At 44.0% G+C, this 20,343-nt stretch overlaps 1 protein-coding gene across 2 annotated transcripts in view; it reads left to right on the top strand.

Moving 5' to 3' along the window:
- Positions 1-17,999, top strand: part of LOC122969386 (zinc finger MIZ domain-containing protein 2-like) — a 27,741-nt gene extending 9,742 nt beyond the window's left edge. Inside the window, exons 5-21 of one of the 2 annotated variants that reach the window (XM_044335040.1) lie at positions 158-314; positions 525-752; positions 989-1,148; positions 3,667-3,785; positions 4,274-4,363; positions 6,343-6,532; positions 6,909-7,050; positions 7,482-7,560; positions 8,405-8,536; positions 8,760-8,865; positions 9,919-10,076; positions 10,176-10,243; positions 10,373-10,441; positions 11,262-11,548; positions 11,784-11,959; positions 12,871-13,068; positions 13,997-17,999. In XM_044335040.1, coding sequence (XP_044190975.1) covers positions 158-314; positions 525-752; positions 989-1,148; positions 3,667-3,785; positions 4,274-4,363; positions 6,343-6,532; positions 6,909-7,050; positions 7,482-7,560; positions 8,405-8,536; positions 8,760-8,865; positions 9,919-10,076; positions 10,176-10,243; positions 10,373-10,441; positions 11,262-11,548; positions 11,784-11,959; positions 12,871-13,068; positions 13,997-14,104 — 2,467 coding nt within the window. In that variant the 3' untranslated portion in view covers positions 14,105-17,999. Of the gene's footprint in view, positions 1-157; positions 315-524; positions 753-988; positions 1,149-3,666; positions 3,786-4,270; positions 4,364-6,342; positions 6,533-6,908; positions 7,051-7,481; positions 7,561-8,404; positions 8,537-8,759; positions 8,866-9,918; positions 10,077-10,175; positions 10,244-10,372; positions 10,442-11,261; positions 11,549-11,783; positions 11,960-12,870; positions 13,069-13,996 lie in introns of both variants that reach the window. The other variant, XM_044335033.1, reaches the window with a different exon arrangement.
- Positions 18,000-20,343: the final 2,344 nt, after the last annotated feature.

Genomic DNA, 20,343 nt, shown 5'->3' with positions numbered 1-20,343 from the left:
TCAGTCACAGCTTCTGTAATCAAATATGTCCTCTAGAATAGATGAACTTAAAAGTACAGAAGTTACAGAAACTGTAAATTAAAATAAAAATAAAAATAAATAAAAATACAGACGTCCAACTGAACCTCTAAACTACGACCTCTGTCTCTGTCTGCAGTTACCCGTCCAACCCCGGCGGCTCCAGAGGATCAGCTGACTTCACTCAGGCCGCCGCCGCTGCCGTCGCCGCTGCAGCTGCCACGGCGACTGCCACCGCCACGGCGACCGTCGCCGCCATCCAGGAGAAACAAAACCAGGAAATGAACTACGGACAGGTGAGGAGAAGACTTCCTGTGAGGTCACGCAGCAGGAACGTGTGAGGTGGCGTCATCATGTCAGCTGACCGATGAGTCACCTGATGATGTCAATATAAATATAAATGATGATTATTAGAAAGAGTCAGCAGGTGTGTTTATATATATATATATAAATATATATGTGTGTTTGTGTGTGTGTGTGTGTGTGTGTGTGTGTTTGTTTCCCAGATGGGAGGTCCAGCCTACAATAACCAGTTCATGGCCCACTCCGGCCCCCGAGGGCCCCCTGGCATGGGGCCTGGGCCTGGACCTGCCAGGGGTCCCCCCTCAATGGGCCCCATGTATGGACCTGGAGGGGGTCCACAGAGGGTCCCTCAGCACCCAAACTACGGTCCTGGACCACAGCAGGGCCACCTGAGGCCCCCACAGGGCCTCAAACGGCCCTACAACTCTGAGGTCAGTCAGGAGGTTTGAGTCTGTAGACTGAATCAAACTGGTCCTTTAAAAAAGACTTCAAACACTTTAGTCTTGATCTGATTCTTGAAATAAGCAATGCGATCTTATTTTCTCAGAACAGAAATGTGTGATATCGTGTGATAACGCTGCAGTCCAACATTAATATCAGCTGTCTAGAACAACAACACGCTGCTCTGTGGCTTCACTAGATGGTGTTTACGTCTTCTCCTCCGCAGTCGTTCCCAGGAATGTCTCAGCAGTACGGCGTCCCGGTTGGTTCCAGTGTCAACGTCATGTCCGGTCCTGGTGGTGCCGGCGGTTCCATCCCAGGTTCAGGCGGCGGTGGTCACCCCGGACCCGGCCCGTACTCCGGCCCCAACATGCAGTATCACCCGGGTAAGGCGGGGGGGGTAGTAGTATAGTAGTAGTATAGTAGTAGTATAGTAGTGTAGTAGTACAGTAGTATAGTAGTAATATAGTAGTACAGTAGTATAGCAGTAGTGTAGTAGTAATATAATAGTACAGTAGTGTAGTAGTATAGTAGTACAATAGTATAGTACAGCCGTGTGTGTGAACGGGTGAGTGTGTTTGTGTGTGTGTGTGTGTGTGTGTGTGAACGGGTGAATGTGTGTGTGAACAGGTGAATGTGTGTGAACGGGTGAATGTGTGTGAACGGGTGAATTTGTGTGTGAACAGGTGAGTGTGTGTGTGTGTGAACGGGTGAATGTGTGTGAACGGGTGAATGCGTGTGTGAACGGGTGAATGCGTGTGTGAACGGGTGAATGTGTGTGAACGGATGAATGTGTGTGAACGGATGAATGTGTGTGTGAACGGGTGAATGCGTGTGTGAACGGGTGAATGCGTGTGAACGGGTGAATGCGTGTGAACGGGTGAATGCGTGTGTGAACGGGTGAATGCGTGTGTGAACGGGTGAATGTGTGTGAACGGGTGAATGCGTGTGTGAACAGGTGAATGTGTGTGTGAACGGGTGAATGTGTGTGTGAACGGGTGAATGCGTGTGTGAACGGGTGAATGCGTGTGTGAACGGGTGAATGTGTGTGTGAACGGGTGAATGCGTGTGTGAACGGGTGAATGTGTGTGTGAACGGGTGAATGCGTGTGTGAACGGGTGAATGCGTGTGTGAACGGGTGAATGCGTGTGAACGGGTGAATGTGTGTGTGAACGGGTGAATGTGTGTGTGAACGGGTGAATGTGTGTGTGAACAGGTGTGTGTTTGTGAACGGGTGAATGCGTGTGAACGGGTGAATGCGTGTGTGAACGGGTGAATGCGTGTGTGAACGGGTGAATGCGTGTGTGAACGGGTGAATGCGTATGTGAACGGGTGAATGCGTGTGTGAACGGGTGAATGCGTGTGTGAACGGGTGAATGCGTATGTGAACGGGTGAATGTTGGCTTGTAGTGTATAAAACACTTTGAGCAGTTGGAGGACTAGAAAGGTGAACTCTGTCTTCTGATCCTTCAGGCAGTCTGGACCAGACCTTAGACCAGTGGTGGGCAAATAGTGGCCCGTGGGCCAAATCTGGCCCTGCAGCAGATACATTTGGCCCCCTGATGAAGCCGAAGTTTTTACTTTTATAGTTTATATCTGAACTTGCTGTTTGAACTCTTTATGCTGCTGAAATGACGTCTAATAAACTACCTGAAATGAATTTTAATGTGAGCTGCAGCCTGTTGGACCAGAACACAGTAAACTACTTTCAATCCACCATAGAAGAAGCTGACTGCTGTTGATCACATGTTGATAAACAAGATGATATGAATGATATGATATGATTGATTTATGGATTACAGACACACAATCCAAAGCAGAACATGTTAAACTGAAAACACGTATTTCCAACATGGCCTCAAGATGCTAAAAGACAAAGAAACACAAGAGATTCAACATAAAAAAGTGAACAATTCAATCCTGAAATCCAAAAATACATCACAACAAAAACTCCCACATCAAAATAAAAGCCCAGTTTGACAGCTGAAGTATGGAAGTCACTGCAGGTTTCATTATGAATCTGTGATGTTGTCGTAGCGTCATCATACTGCTGCCCAACAAACAGAACATATGTTCCTAAAATAAGCTGCCTTCAGATACAATCATGTTATAAATGTTATAAATATATTCTGAAATGAGTTCAAAGAAACTGAGAAATTGAAATTGTGTTTGCACAGAAAATTCCTGAAATAGACCGGCCCGTGGTTGAGACTAATTGCTGACTGCTGCCTCAGTGTCTTGAGGACATGAAATGCAGGACAGAAATTAATTTGTATGCTTGTTACGTCTGCAATGTAATTAAGACTCTTGATCCAGATTAATTGTATTTGTGGGCATTCAGCTCCAGCAGCACCGATGCATCAACTTCACTTTTAGATCTCTGCAACCGTCGGCACAAATCTTCTCTCAGTCCTCGTCATCAAGAGAAACCAATAAATCTCCTTCATACACTCACAGAGAGAAGCAACAGGTCTCTTTATTCTCCAGTTTGTGAAATATGTTTTACAAAATGTTAAAAACAGACACAGAAACTGAATCCTACATCAGCAAAACAGAATAAAAAAGACGTCAGTCAGGAAAACGTAAAACAGTAATTGTGATAAAAACAATGAGACTTTACAGCAAGTCAGAAGAAATGAAAACACATAAAAACAATAAATAAAAATAATTAAAAGACAAACTTTTAAACCAAATACACACATGATGGCTTATTGAAAGAAAAGTTAATGCAGACGAGATGATGGAGATCAGTTTAGATCCAGGACATTAGCTGACGTTAGCTTAGCTTAGCTTAGCTTAGCACAAAGACTGGCAGCAGATGGAAACTGCTAGCCTAGCTCTCCGTCTCTTCCACAGGTTATTTTCTGTGATGCTCACAGATTTGTTTGTCGTGTTTACCTGCAGGTCCTGGAGGTCCTGGTCCTGCCCCCCAACGCTCCGGCTCCTCCCCCTCTTACCAGAGCCATAAGATGCCCCTCCCACAGTACCCCCCTTCGGGACCCCCCAACTCACAGTACTACAAGGTGAGGACTGTTAATCACAGCTGTTTATTTCTGTGACATCTCCTCAACTGAACAGACTTACTGTCCAGAAAGGCCTCTTAGATCTGCTGCGTTCGGCCTGCTCTCTCTTCAGAGTCCAGGTTAAGGTCAAAGGTCATTGAGCTTTAGCTGCACTGGTGGCTCACTTTTGTATTTGATCAGCTGACACATTTGTACAGACCTACCTGTTCACCTGACGACTAGTCTTGTACTTGTACTTCCTGCCGTAAACCCGACGTTTCCCTTCATGGAAAGGTGTCAAATCTTTACATGAAAACAGATTTAATTATTTACACAATTTCAAAATAACATACCGACAACATATAAACAACCCTTAAAGAACAGAGGAAACATGAGAGTGAAACCGCATCTTTCATCCTGCTGCTGATACACAGCGGTGTGTGTTAGTGTGTTTGTATGTGTACAGAGATACTGTGTCTGATGTTTGTGTGTTGGTGTCGGTGCAGCAGGACCAGTTTAACGGTCAGGGTGGAGGTCTGAACGCTCTGACAGCAGGAGGCGCCGCTGGTGTCTACAACTCCTTCAACCAGCCTTCTGGGGTAAGTTGAACTCTGAGTGGATGTGTGAGGCAGGAGGGCGGCAGTTCCTCAGTGACGTCCGCTGGCCACAGAAAAATGAACACAAAGTGTGATGACATTTAAACGAGCCAGAAGTCGTTTTTAAATAAACCTGTCTGTGTGTAACTTGGTTTATTTACACATGAAGACAGTTTTAGCTTCAGCAGCTAACAGCAGCTAACAGCAGCTGTGACTGTCTGAGGGATGAAGAGCTGCAGAGGTTCAGTAACAGTGGAGATCTGCTTACAATAGATTCAACATTTTAAAACAAGATTCCAGCAGCTGATAACTGTCACTGTCACTCTGACTGACAGTCAGCTACAGTCAGAAGAGCTACAGGACACAATGTTAAGAAGAGTTCTGTTGTTTTTGTGGCTGCCAGCAGAGTTTCCTCCCACAGACAGTCATAGACGGAGAGATTTCTTCCAGCAGGCCACCGCTGTAGCCGCTGTTAGCCGCTGTTAACCGTTGTTAGCCGCTGTTAACCGTTGTTAGCCGCTGGTAGCCGCTGTTAACCGTTGTTAGCCGCTGTTAGCCGCTGTTAACCGCTGGTAGCCGCTGTTAGCTGCTGGTAGCCGCTGGTAGCTGCTGTTAACCGCTGTTAGCTGCTGTTAGCTGCTGTTAGCTGCTGTTAGCTGCTGTTAGCCGCTGTTAGCCGCTGTTAACCGCTGGTAACCACCATTAGCTGCTGTTAGCTGTTGTTAGCTGCTGTTAGCCGCTGTTAGCCGCTGTTAACCGCTGGTAACCGCTGGTAACCACCATTAGCTGCTGTTAGCTGCTGTTAGCTGCTGTTAGCCGCTGTTAGCCGCTGTTAACCGCTGGTAACCGCTGGTAACCACCATTAGCTGCTGTTAGCTGCTGTTAGCTGCTGTTAGCCGCTGTTAGCCGCTGTTAGCCGCTGTTAACCGCTGGTAACCACCATTAGCTGCTGTTAGCTGTTGTTAGCTGCTGTTAGCCGCTGTTAGCCGCTGTTAACCGCTGGTAACCCCTGGTAACCACCATTAGCTGCTGTTAGCTGCTGTTAGCTGCTGTTAGCTGCTGTTAGCCGCTGTTAGCCGCTGGTAACCGCTGGTAACCGCTGGTAACCACCATTAGCTGCTGTTAGCTGTTGTTAGCTGCTGTTAACCGCTGTTAGCCGCTGTTAGCTGCTGGTAGCTGCTGTTAGCTGCTGAAGCTAAAACTGTCTCTCTTGATCAGCATGTATATGAAAAGGAGCGCGGGGCCGGGGGAGGTGGACGTCATCCGACCATTTATGTCAATTTCATGACATAGAGAACTCTCCGTCAGCGTTGTTCCCGCCTTTTCAGGGCTCATTTTTAACAGCAGATGACAGGTTGAACCATCTTCAACCCATGAAGTACAGATTTTTTATTAATTTAGTCACTATTAACACCAGCATTGATATGTACAGTCATCTAGTGTGCAGTACCTCTTCAGGCTTTGTTGTCGGCCTCCCAACTTGTTAAAAAAGAAAAAAGTAGAGAGAGAGCGGTGGAGCGAGCTAGAGAGTGAATGAGGAGAGCGAGCAGCAGTAGTGACAACAAAGCCGGTGAACGAGAGAAATAAAATGTTATTTTCTGATTGTTTCATGTCGTTTGGTTCTAAAACAGAAATAAAAACATCAAACACACAACAGATGATTCACAACAATATTTCATCTTTTCATTCATTCATTACGTCCAGCAGGAAATATAAAGAACAACACATCTGTGCTGGTGTTTCCTCGTGCGTGTGTGTGTGTGTGTGTGTGTGTATGTGTGTGTGTGTGTTTGTGCGTGTGTGTGTGTGTGTATGTGTGTGTACATTATACTGTATGTTTAAAGGATTTTTACTTGTTCTACATGTCACTATTTTTGCACTATTGCTTCTTCCACCACAGTTGTGTGTTTTCTTATAATGAATCTAATAATTTTGTTAAATATATGATTATTAGTGTATTTAATGTTGAACGTCTCTCTCAGCCTGGTCGAGGGTTGCCAGGTTACCCCAGCTCGCCGGTTCCTGGAAACCCGACCCCGCCCATCACCCCTGGCAGCTCCATGGCCCCGCCCTACATGTCGCCGGGCAACAGTGACGTCAAGCCGACGCCCTCTTCCTTCCTGCCTGATATCAAACCCAACATGGCCGGCCTCCCCCCTCCCCCCCCTACAGGTACACACGCACACACACACACACACACACGCACACACACACACACACACACACACACACACACACACACACACACACACACACACAGATACACACACACACACACACACACACACACACACAGATACACACACACACACACACACACAGATACACACACACACACATACAGATACAGATTACTACAAAAAATAATAATAATTTGATAATCAATATAATCAGATTATCATCAATGAGATTTTCTTTTTACCCATAATTCCAGTGTTGTTTGTAAACCAATCATCTGCCTTGAAGGCTCATTAGAGTGCGTTCAGGTTGGTGGTGATGTCACAAGAAGTGTGCCTGTGCCTGACTGTATTAACTTCCTGTTTGTCAGGTAACCCCAGCGACGACCTCCGGCTGACCTTCCCGGTGCGTGACGGTGTGGTCCTAGAGCCCTTCAGATTAGAGCACAACCTGGCTGTCAGTAACCACGTCTTCCAGCTCCGAGACTCCGTCTACAAAACGCTCATCCTGAGGTAAACTCGCGTTTCCTGTGGTTGTTTCACAATAAAGGTCTTCACATTAGAACACATTTATTCTGAAACACGTGCAGGTGTTTAACTGCAGCAAATGAAAAGTGCAGGAGATACAAACATATAAGAACCTTTACTGTCATCCTCCTCAGTGCAGTGATACATATGATGACAAAATATAAGGTTTAAAAAGTATAAATAACATAAATAAAGAATCTAGTGTGCAGGGTAAATAATGTCATAATGAATAAAGCAGCTGTGCTCCTGATGATGGTAAATAATTAATATCATGCACACGGGATTGTTATGTAATTAAATTACTCTGCCGTGTGTGTGTGTGTGTGTGTGTGTGTGTGTGTGTGTGTGTGTGTGTGTGTGTGTGTGTGTATCTGTGTGTGTGTGTGTGTGTGTGTGTGTGTGTGTGTGTGTGTCAGACCGGACCTGGAGCTCCAGTTTAAGTGTTACCACCACGAGGATCGACAGATGAACACCAACTGGCCCGCCTCCGTCCAGGTCTGAGCTTCTACTGACCAGAGTTGTTTGTTTGTATTAAAGCTGATATATCTGATTAAAAACCCGTCAGTGAGTCTCACCGCTGCACTGGGTCACATGATCCTTCATCATGTTAGTTGGTTTAGAAAACAGCTCCAAAGACTAATAACAGCTTCATGTTTTCAGTCTCCAGAGAGTAGTTCAGTGTACGGCAGACGCTACTGAGCACGTGCAGTAACACGGTTCTGTTTACAGCTTCAGCAGCTTGTTGTGCTGCAGATAAACAACCTCTGGACTTTATACTGAAGTTCTTTGAGAAACGTATAAAGTAGCACAAAGTCAAGAAGTTGTTATGTAGCACAACAAGCTAGCAGTAGCGGTCAGCAGCGTCTGCCAGAGGAGGAACTTCCTTATTGCTGTTGTTAGTCTGTGGAGCCGTTTTAAACTGACATGATGTCATAGACAGATGATGTCATCGTGTGACACGCTTCTGTTGGTAAATGTGTGTTTTTAAAACTTATTTGGGGGACGGCGCCGCTGTAAACGCCCCGCAGGATGTAACTGAGACTGTTTGCAACACTTCATCCTGAAAGAGCAACAGCCAATGAGGAAGTCCCGACACTGAGCCAGTCGACCAATGATGTTACTCCATCAGTCAGTCAGTGACATTCAGGTTATCAGCTGGTCTGAAGCCAAAAGATAGAAAATCACCAGAGTTTGTTACCTTGTTGTGAACGACGTACCTCCTCCTCTCTCCTCTGCTCTCCTCCTCTCCTCCTCTCTCCTCCTCTCCTCTCCTCTCCTCTCCTCCTCTCCTCTCCTCCTCTGCTCTCCTCCTCTCCTCCTCTCCTCGTCTCCTCCTCAGGTGAGCGTGAATGCAACTCCTCTCACCATCGAGCGAGGCGACAACAAAACCTCCCATAAGCCTTTGTACCTGAAGCAGGTCTGCCAGCCGGGCAGGAACACGATCCAGATCACCGTCACCGCCTGCTGCTGCGTAAGAACACACACACATTACATATATATAGATATATATATATATACACACACACACACACATTACATATATATCTATATATATATATATATATATAGATATAGATATATATAGATATATATAGATATATATGCATAGTGTGTAGATTAAATTCCTCATACAGACTAACCGTGTCTGGAAGCTGGTGAGTGTGAACCAGTAACACCTGTTTGTGTCTTTCCAGTCTCACCTGTTCGTCCTCCAGCTGGTTCATCGTCCGTCGGTTCGCTCGGTGCTGCAGGGTCTGATGAAGAAGAGGCTGCTGCCTGCAGAGCACTGTGTCACCAAGAGTGAGTTATTTACTAAACAGAGATCAATAAACCACAGTCAGCTGATCTGATGAAGAGCTGCAGACAGCTCTTCATCAGATCTACTGCTAAGCTAGGCTAAACACAAAGCTAGCTGCTACGCTAGGCTAAACACAAAGCTAACTGCTACGCTAGGCTAAACACTAAGCTAGCTGCTACGCTAGGCTAAACACAAAGCTAACTGCTACGCTAGGCTAAACACAAAGCTAGCTGCTACGCTAGGCTAAACACAAAGCTAACTGCTACGCTAGGCTAAACACAAAGCTAACTGCTACGCTAGGCTAAACACACAGCTAAGTAAACCTAAGTAACTCTAATGATACATGAATTAAGCACAGAGAGTAACGTAGTCAGTAAGATAAATGAAGAGGTCTATATGTATGTGTGTATATATATATAGATAGATATATAGACACACACAGTAGGGTCTATATATTTATATATATAGACCCTACTGTGTGTGTCTATATATATATGTATGTGTGTATATATATATACACACATACATATATATATACACACATACAGTAGGGTCTATATATTTATATATATAAATAAAGATGTAGATATTCTCCCTCTAACACTGAGATGGTGAAGTTACACAGTAAGTTGACTCGTATTGTTGTCGGGCAGATATGAAACATGTTTGCAAAGTTTAATGTTTACATAATGTTCTATTATTTATATTAAATTATTCTAAAGTTTCATTATGAGGAGACTCTTCAAACTGGCAGCATTATCACTTTATATATCCTGATAAATATCGATATCGATCAATATGGAATTCCCTCTGATCAACTTATTGAAACATGTTCATTTCTTAACGTAGATTTATTGAGTATTTTTAATCAAACAACAGCTTCACAAAGGTTATAGATACAACGCAGACAGAACAGTTTAGTAACCTTTTAATAACGTTGTCTGAATGTTGATGCTCTGGTTTAAAGAGGTTTCCTCTTTATCAGATAATACTGGATGATGATGATAATGTCTGAGGTGTGAATGAGGTCTAAAACCCGACTGTCTGTCTCTCAGTAAAGAGGAACTTCAGCAGCGGTTCGATTCCCGGGACTCCCGGGTTAAACGGAGAAGACGGCGTGGAGCAGACGGCCATCAGAGTCTCGTTAAAATGTCCGATCACTTTCCGCCGCATCCAGCTGCCCGCCAGAGGTCACGACTGCAGACACATACAGGTCAGCCAATCAGAAGCCTCCACACTGTGACGTCACACCAACAGCTATAATCAATCAATCAATAAATAACACGGTGGACTGATGTGTGTCTGTCTGCAGTGTTTTGATCTGGAATCGTACCTGCAGCTCAACTGTGAGAGAGGAACATGGAGATGCCCCGTGTGCAAGTATGTAACACACAAACTATTACGTTATATTATGTCTCCTGACTCCTCTGTAACCTGTGTGTGTGTGTGTGTGTGTGTGTGTGTGTGTGTGTGTGTGTGTGTGTGTGTGTGTGTGTGTGTGTTAAACAGTAAAACAGCTCTGTTGGAGGGTCTGGAGGTGGATCAATACATGCTGGGAATCCTCATCTACGTTCAAAAGTAAGAATGTCGGTCTACACAACACCATTTAGATGAATAATTAAACAGCAGTTTTTCATTTAGAGGAAATATTCTGCACATTTCCAGCCTCTATATTTATATTCTGGGGCTCTACTGGAATATCTTTACTGGTTTCCAGTTAAAAACTCCTTGTTGATCTTCTACTGGTCCTTTATGCAGCCCCTCAGTTCAGCCTCTGTCTGAAACAGGCCGTTTTAGCTCCTGTCTCTTTAAGGCCCCGCCTCCTGATGAGCCCACTCTGTTCTGATTGGTCAGCTTCAGGAAGCTTCCTCCGGCTCCGGAGGCTACGTAAACAAACCATAGTAGCAGGATTTCACTTCTTTATCTCCTTCTTTACTCCAAATGTCAACTTCTCAAATCCATCCGGACATGTTGGAGCTGAACAACACATGGAAACACCTTAGCAACCACCTTAGCAACCACCTTAGCAACCACCTTAGCAACCACCTTAGCGAACACCTAGCAACCACTTTAGCAACCACATTAGCAACAACCTTAGCAACCACTTTAGCAACAACCCTAGCAACCACTTTAGCAACCACATTAGCAACAACCTTAGCAACCACCTTAGCAACGACCTCAGCAACCACCTGAGCAACCACCTCAGCAACCACCTTAGCGAACACCTAGCAACCACCTTAGCAACCAGCTTTGACTTGCAGGCAGCATATTTCTACATACGGCCCATTTAAATACGACACTATAGTTGTTTTACTATTAAAAAAAAACAACAGTAAACAAACGTTCCAAACGAACCACAGATTGTCAGTAAACAATGTCGCCACGTTGTTCCCGTCAGCTCGGAGTACGAGGAGATCACCATCGACCCGGTGTGCAGCTGGAAGCCGGTTCCCGTGAAGCCGGACATCCACGTGAAGGAGGAGTCTGACGGTCCGGTGCTGAAACGCTGCCGGACCGTCAGCCCCAGTCACATGGTCCTGCCCAGCGTCATGGAGATGATCGTATCGCTAGGCCCCACCCCCTCCTCCTCCTCCTCCGCCGCCGCCTCCTCCCCGATGCCGTACTCCGCCCTGCCCGCGGGGGGCAGCAATAACAGCAGCAACACACCAGACTACCCCGGACCAGGTACACATTACCCAGCATGCACCTGCGGGAGGGTTTTAATCCCTCCAGGTGTTACTCGCTACTTCCTGCCAGATGCTGTAACTGAAAAACAGCTGTTCAGCTCACATGTGTGCAAAATGATCAATATTGACTTCTATTCGTGTCATTACGGTAAATTAAATATGAGACAAACAGCAGCAGAATGTGATCAGATGATATTCAATCAGCTGTATTGATCTGTGCCCCCCCCCCCCAGCTCCGTCCTACCCCGGTCAGGCTGCCAGTTTCTCAGACTTCAGCAGTGGACCCGGGACTCCGGGGGTCGGGGGAGACTTCTCCTCCCCCGGTCCTCCTCCCCTCTCCTACCAGTCTGAGCTGTCCAGTGCCCTCCTCACCCCCGACAAGCCCCCCCCACATCCGCTGGCTGCACAGGTACAGTAACGCATCACCATCATCACCATCATCACCATCACCATCATCACCATCATCATCATCATCATCATCATCATCATCATCATCATCATCACATCAAGACACCAGTCAGATGAAAACATGACTATCAGCTCAATCTGCCTTCTTTCTCTCCTCCTCCTCCTCTCCACTCCTCTCATCCTCCTCCTCTTCCTCTTCTCACCTCCTCTCCTCCTCCTCTCCTCCTCTTCCTCTCCTCCTCCTCTCCTCCACTCCTCTCCTCCTCCTCCTCCTCCTCTCCTCTCCTCTCCTCTCCTCTCCTCTCCTCCTCCTCTTCCTCTTCTCACCTCCTCTCCTCCTCCTCTCCTCCTCTTCCTCTCCTCCTCCTCTCCTCCACTCCTCTCCTCCTCCTCCTCCTCCTCTCCTCTCCTCTCCTCTCCTCTCCTCTCCTCTCCTCTCCTCTCCTCCTCCTCTTCCTCTTCTCACCTCCTCTCCTCCTCCTCTCCTCCACTCCTCTCCTCCTCCTCTCCTCTTCCTCTTCTCTCCTCCTCCTCCTCCTCCTCTCCTCTCCTCTCCTCCTCCTCTCCTCTCCTCCTCCTCCTCCTCCTCCTCCTCTCCTCTCCCCCTCCTCCTCCTCTCCTCTCCTCTCCTCCTCCTCTCCTCTCCTCCTCCTCCTCCTCCTCCTCCTCTCCTCTCCCCCTCCTCCTCCTCTTCCTCCTCCTCCTCCTCTCCTCTCCCCCTCCTCCTCCTCTTCCTCCTCCTCCTCTCCTCTCCTCCTCCTCCTCCTCCTCCTCCTCCTCTCCTCCTCCTCCTCCTCCTCCTCCTCCTCCTCCTCCTCCTCCTCCTCTCCTCTCCTCCTCTTCCCCTCCTCTTCCCCTCCTCTTCCTCTCCTCCTCCTCCTCCTCCTCCTCCTCCTCCTCTTCCTCTCTCAGATGTCCATCTCAGGCCGTCTGGACTCCACTTCCCATGGTGCTCCTCTCTCCCAGCAGCAGTCGCAGGGTCTCCACGGCAACTCCCAACTGGGGGGCGGCAACCAGATGATGCAGCGTAGCAACCAGAATCCCCGTCTCCATGGCGACGGCTCCTTCGGGCTAGGGGGGACTGCAGAGGTTCCAGAACCTTCTCTGGACGTGAGTAGAGACTGAAGCTCTGCTGTGATTCTACTGTTAAATAATAGAAAACAATAATAACATAATAATAGATACAATATGTTTTATTGTTATTTAGTTGATGCATTTTTATTTATTTATATTGTCCAAAATCACAGGTTTGTCTCACCTGGTCTCTGCAGTTTAATATTGTTTCTGCTCACAGGAACGTTGTGTTTTAATGTTGTTTATTATTTTAGAAGCTCGACTGTATTGTCCAACATGTAAGATGACCCTGATTGCTTTTTAAAAAAAAAAAACTGATGCAAAATGCAACAAATCAATGCTTGTGACTGAATATTCATCAATAAAAAACCAAAACAAAGCAGAAAATAATCCTTAAAATAATCAGCAGCTTCATCACGTCCCACAAAACTCCCGTCAGAGCGTCTGCAGATAAACGTCTCCATAACCCCCCCCCCCATGTCAGAATATAAACTACAGCTGCAGCCAATCAATCTGTCCATTACTTTCTCAATTAGTTGATTGATTGTGATTGATTGTGTCAAATATTTTGCTTTTTTTTCTTGGAACAATGTCTGAAATGATTAATTTATTATCAAAATAGTTTTCAATTAGTTTTCTGACAATCAGTTTATTGATTAATCGTTGCAGCTCCGATATGAACCGATAAGACTGTTACATCATCCAGGAGAGTTTCTGTGTTCAGTAACATCGAGGAGTTCGACTGTCTCGTTTTCAAATATAAGTAAATATAATCAAATGTAATTTCAAGAAGAGAATATCGAGTGATATTCAGGCCGATGTGACGTCACTATTTTCATGTTTTGTCAAAGAGAAACTAAAACTAGTGCTCGCTGTGTATATAATGAAAACGTAGAGGACCCGGTACGGAGCCCTGTGGAACACCACGTTCACACTAACTCATCTGAACTGTTTGTGTCTGCAGTTGCTTCCAGAGTTGACCAACCCAGATGAGTTGCTGTCCTACCTCGGACCTCCAGACCTCCCGAACAACAACAACGACGACCTGCTGTCTCTGTTCGAGAACAACTGAGAAACACACACACACACACACACACACACACACACACACACACACACACAGAACATCCAAATGTAAACAGAGAGACTTTACTGTAAAATACAAACTGTTTCCTCGCCCGCCAACATGACAGCAGGTCCAACATGGCCGCCGTCTGCACAGGATGGAGCGGACAACAAGAAGGAAACAAAAAACAACTTTTAAATATGAAAACTCTTTGATGTGTGACTATGAACTTGATGGTAACTTTATTTTATTGTTTTTTTTTTTTATTCTCTGAAACTGTATTTTGATCCTTCATCCTTCATTCCCTGTCAGAGCTGACAGCTTCTCTGCTCACAGGCAGCGATGAGAAACTATTTAAAGTGACTGTTGGTGACGACCGCACTGCTGCTTTTACACGTTTTAAACTACCGATCACGTATAACGTCTGCTGATCAATTTACAAATCATCCAGCAGTTTTTAGATTGATTTTCTTCCCACCAGGCTGCCGTTAAAGTTTAGTTTTTTCTATGAAAATCAAGCTGCAGAAAGAGTCTGTTTTTTATTTTTGTCAAAGTGACGTCATTGTTCGATCAGGAGGTCGAATGTGATTTGTAGTAAATGAGCTAAAACATGTGAAAACAGCAGTTTGGTCCTTTTAAAAGCCAGAATGTTTCCTGGTCCAAATAAGTTTTAAATGTATAAATAGTTGAAGATGAGCTTTAAACGAACAGTCTGGTCTGTTTGTCCAGACGTGTTTTATTTGTTTTTCACCTGACATATGTGGAGACACTGAAGGCAGCGTTAACACAGATGAACTGTGGGCTGCGAGAGTCCAAAAAAAACATCCTGAACACACAAACTATTTACACTTAGCCACTAAACGCGTCTCAGGCTGGGCCGAAGGTTTCCCTGTGATCTTAAAACTGAATTATTTCAGGCTGTTTAAAAGGTTTCTGGTCACAAATGAGGTTTTTAAACACAGAACTGCAGATAATTAATCAGAAAGTTCCTGGTGTTATTCTTTTATATTTATGGGTTTTTAGTAGAACAGAACAAAAAACACAATCATAACCATAAAGACTGGCTGAGTGCTGGCGGTTCTGAGAGACGTGGAGCTTTCAGTGAGTTTCTGTTTGGATCTCTGTTGTTTGGACGTCACCGTTCTGCTCTCTGATTGGTTGATGGAGGCCCTTCATGTTTGATTAAACCAACTGTTGAGCCGCTTGCAGAGTTTAACAGATTGTTAAACATCTCAGCACACAGCTGATCCAATAATAGCTGCTGTTCAGCCTGGTGTTGGCGGATAAAAAAAAAACATGAAAACCCAAAAAGTGTAAATGCAACCAAGAAGAACTGGAGACGGAAGCTTTAAAGGTGTAAAAGCATCTTAATCTGGACTTTTAAAAAAAGAAAGCAGCAGATTTCACCAGCTGTGGTTTAATAAACAGCTGATATTTTATGAAGCCAATGAGGAAACGTGATCAGAAACCTTTTTTTGTTTCCAGTTTCTGTGTGCAGACGGCGTCACGATGAATGATCGTTTCTCGTCTGCATCAGAGAAAAGTTTAGAAACTCTCACCGGAAACTCGTGGAAACAAACGTTTTCTCTCACATCTGCTCAACGGCTTCGTGATGTTCTGTTAATGGGCTCGATGAAGAGTTTTTATTCTTATGAACATTCAGCTGCGTTATCACCTCCCTCTGGACTGGACTGATTAATATCAGTGTGAGAAAACCAAGACTGAAGAGATCAGCACGCAGGCACTAAGACTGGATGGTTTGATGAGAATCATGTGATGTGACCCAGCTGAACATCTGGTAGACAGCGGCCTGCACCGCCATCAGACAGCAGCTGAGAGGGAATATCTGTCGGGAGGATCTGTGTGGAGGAGGATCTGTGTGGAGGATCCGAGCGTGAAGCTGCTGCGGAGGCTGAAACAATGTGTAGTTCAGTCCGGGTGGTTTTGATTTGTTTTGGCAGATCTGAACACCGTAATCGTACAACAAGACGAAGTCAAAACCTTCATGGCCGAGGGCTGTTTATTTATTTAAAAACAATGGATACAGGAAGTGGCAACACCCGGCTGAGTTAATGGTGTCACTTCATCACTCAGTCAGTCAGGGACTTTAGAGGAAGAGGTCTCAGTCTGGTCACAAACCAGTTCTGGAGTGGTTGGTTTGTGGTGACGCTGCTGGTTCCTGCAGTAAAAAAACAGTCAGTGACTCATCACAACAAAATATTAACAAGTGTGTTAGAAAATATCTGGTTCTTGAGTAAAAAGTTGAAAGACTGCGAACATGAAACTGTGGCGGTAGAAGTTAACATTCAGTTCACTTGTGATTTCTGGGTCACTTTTCCGTGAAATCCACAACTATGGCGTGAAACGCTTTATTTTACAGGTCTGTTAATTTTATACTAATTTCCTGAGTAATTTTCAGGTATTTTACAGTGAATTTTAGGACGTTTTACAGACACGTTGGTGCAGTTTGGTTCAGATTATAAGAAAAAAAGTGAAGTTGGTTTAGTAGGTAAATGTTCACTCATTATATTTGGATTCATATGTAGTTGTTAATTTACAGAAAATCTTAATGAATCTGATTCTTAACAATTCTTTAACAAATACTCAGTTTTCAGTGTAGTTTTGTGTCAGATGATATATTAATATATGAGGTTGTTTCTTAAAAACTCTATAACGAGCACATTTCACAAAACACTTTGAGAGAAATGTCCTGAGAACTAACAGTTACACTGCAGCTACTTTTATTGAAAAAACCTAGCATATGCTAATATGCTAATATATCATTTGATACACAAAACTACACACTGAAAATATTTTTTGCAAAATAATAATTTACCAACTAAATCAACTTCACACTTTTTTCCATTTTTTTCTTCTAATTTGTGCCAAATTGCAGCAACGTCTCTGTAAAAATATGTTCTATAAATGTGTCGTTAAATACCTGCAAATTACTCAGGAAATGAGTCTAAAATGAAGCGACCTGTGAAATAAAGTGTTACTATGGCGACATCGCACTCTGATTCACCTCTGAATGGTAGAAAAATGTGATTTGAACAACCGCGTACGTCGTCTTCTTGATGTTTTTGGCAGGTCGGAGCCGCCGTATCTTTCTCTGCTTCTGATTGGCTCGTTGCCTCAGTTAAGTTTAGGCTTGAGTAAGAACATCAGGGTGAGAACCAATCAGAGGCAGCGTAGGGGTGAGGTCTTCTTCCTGTGTTTATGTTCTGGCTCCTGCCTCAGACCCTTCTGACCAATGAGAGGAGAGAATGTTCACTGATTCAGAGCAGAACAAACACTAACAAGCTGCACGTTGGGTTTCCTGTCACCCGTCTGTACGTACATGTGGCTAAATGTAACTGAAAGTGTGTTTAAATAAAACTTGATAAGAGACATTTGATAAATGTAAAAGGGGCCAAAGCTACTCGACTCACAGGGCAACTTTTAGCTCAACAAGAACTGTTTGAGACTCTGAGTGGAAGTTTTTTTTTCCAGGAGTTTTGTGGGTCTCTTTCCTCCTGCAGCCGAGGACGCTGTCCGACTTTAGGGCAACTGTTTGAGACGACGTGTTTGCCGGGAGAAAAAAAAAAAGATGTGACACAAAAATGACCTCAAACCGTTGCCCTGAATTCACAGCGTAAAGCGCTCCATCAACAGCAGCTTGTATATGTAATAATTACCGAGGTTTCATCTTCATCATCCTCATCATGCTCGTCATTATTCTGTATGTTGTAAAAGTGACTAGAGTCCAGACAGTTGTGGTGTCAAAGTCTCCATGTCCCAGTGAGTCTGGTGGCTTCTGGAAAAAAATAAACTGTACATGATCATGCTGTATGATTCAGTAATGATGCTAATAACAATAATAATAACCTTTGTAATTTAATAAACACACACTGGAAAGACACACAGAGGAGAGACTGTGCTGCTTTAAATAAAGGTCACATGTAGAAGCTGTAGAGAAACGTTCAGAAACATAAAATATGAAATAATATAAACTTTATATGAAGCATCAAAACAGCAGAAGTGCAAGAAAAGATGCTTCATCAAATCAGCCATTTATTAAGATAATTTATTAAGATAATTTTTTACATAAAAACCAAAAAATATATAATAAATGACAAAACAACTCTAACATGATATTGAATATGCTGCTGATATACTTTATTATTATTATATTCCATATGTTACATGCAATAATACAACTCACCAAAACAATAAGTCTAAACTTGACTTTTACCGTTTTACATGTAGCAAAGTTTCTTGTGAAGTTAAAGATCTTCACACATATGTTTTAAGATATATGTATAAAATATATATATATAACGAAGATGTATGTATATAATACATCCTCTCTGCCGCAGATGTTTGTTCACTGGAGGCTTCAAGTTTCCACATCACACCGTTAACATACTGAACCCTGATTGGCTCCAAACTAGTTGTGATGTCATAAATCCTGCAGGTGTTAAAGGATCATTCTGGTAATTTTCTATATTTTTCTTCTTGTCATCAAATCACATGTTTGAGTACACGCAACACTCGTCAGTAGGATCAGTTAATTATTGGCGTTTAAGCTGAGACTGAAGGTGGGAACAGACACATACTGTACATATGTCGACCCGTTAATAGACTGTTCCAGCTGTCCAGTGTTCAATCACCACAGCTGACATCCTCACAAACTAACTGTATTTCCTCTCCGGGGGGGGGGGGGGGGGGGGTGTTGAGGCTGAATGGCAGTTGCCCTTCATAAAGCCAGCGTGACCCGCCTCCTCTCTGTGAGCATCAACCACAGGTCATCAAAGGTCATTAAAGGTTACCGATCGATGACAGACCCCCGCCGGCCCCACAGCCTCTCTGTCAGCTTCCACCTGGAAACCACGAGATCAATGCCTCCGTCGTCATGGGTAAAAGGTAAAAAATAAAACCTGCAGGCTCGGTGGCATCTTCTGAATTCATTCAGGATTCTTTAATACTAAGTTCAATGTGAGACACGTTAAACTCAAAGTTAGTTTTCATATTAAACTCTGAGGTTCTGTGAGCAGGAGAGTCGGTTCACAATTCATCAAGTGAGTCTTAAACCAACAGTCAGTCATCAAATGAACATTAAAGCTGTTTTTCTTGCTGTAATCATTCCTCCTGTTCATACTGACCATTAGAAGATCCCTTCATAATGACCTTACAATGGAAGTGATGGAGGACAAAATCCACAAAAGTTAATCTGAAGCTAATATGAAGCTTCAGCGTCCAAATGAGTCAAATCAAGTAGATATCTTTCAACGTTACAGTCTTTTTAGTGCCAAAGTTCCTCTTTTTGTTACTATACTTCCACCTGCAGCTCAACAGGGAAACACTGTCCGAGGAAACACAAAGAGGGAATTTGATGCTAAAAAGACTGTAAATGTGTCAGATATCCACTTGATATGACTAACTCAGACTGCTGAAGCTGAATAGAAGCTTCACACAGACTTTTAAATGACTGTGTGGACACACTGTGGATTTTATCCTCCATCACTTCCATTGAAAACACATTTGAAGGATCTTTTAATATCCAGAATGAACAGGAGGAATGATTACAGACACCTGACTGCTGGTTTAACACACTGGGAACACTGGGAACACTGGGAACTGGTCTTTTAATCTGATAGCAGATAAAACTCACAGAAACATTATTCATTCAACAAAGCTGCTGGTTAATTAGTCATTTTTATACCAATTTAACAATGACGTTAACAACAGACACAGTTTAGTTCCTGATTTAACAAGCTAGCTGATGGATTGCTGTTAGCTTCTTGCTCTGTTAGCTAACATTGAGCTCCAGCTAGCTTGAGGTGACAAACACTTTGTGCTTCAATAAAAATGAATAAACATATATATGAAAAAAGCAGCAGCATGGTGTATGATTTATACATTACAGTGAGGACATTAAAGTGCGTTGGACTCATTTCACCTTCAGATGAAGCGAGTTTGAATGTATATTTATGTTAGCTTTACAGCTGAAACACTGCTTTTTAAAGGACACATATTCTGCACATTTCCAGCTCTATATTTATATTCTGGGGCTCTACTGGAATATCTTTGCATGATTTCCAGTTAAAACTCCTTATTGATCTTCTACTGGTCCTTTATGCAGCCCCTCAGTTCAGCCTCTGTCTGAAACAGGCCGTTTTAGCTCCTGTCTCTTTAAGGCCCCGCCTCCTGATGAGCCCACTCTGTTCTGATTGGTCAGCTTCAGGAAGCTTCCTCCGGCTCCG

Source organism: Thunnus albacares, chromosome 2 (genome assembly GCF_914725855.1).
Source record: "Thunnus albacares chromosome 2, fThuAlb1.1, whole genome shotgun sequence".
In the NCBI taxonomy this organism is placed as follows: Eukaryota; Metazoa; Chordata; class Actinopteri; order Scombriformes; family Scombridae; genus Thunnus; species Thunnus albacares.
Note: the sequence above shows the minus strand (reverse complement) of the source record. Positions and strands in the feature narration are given on the sequence as shown.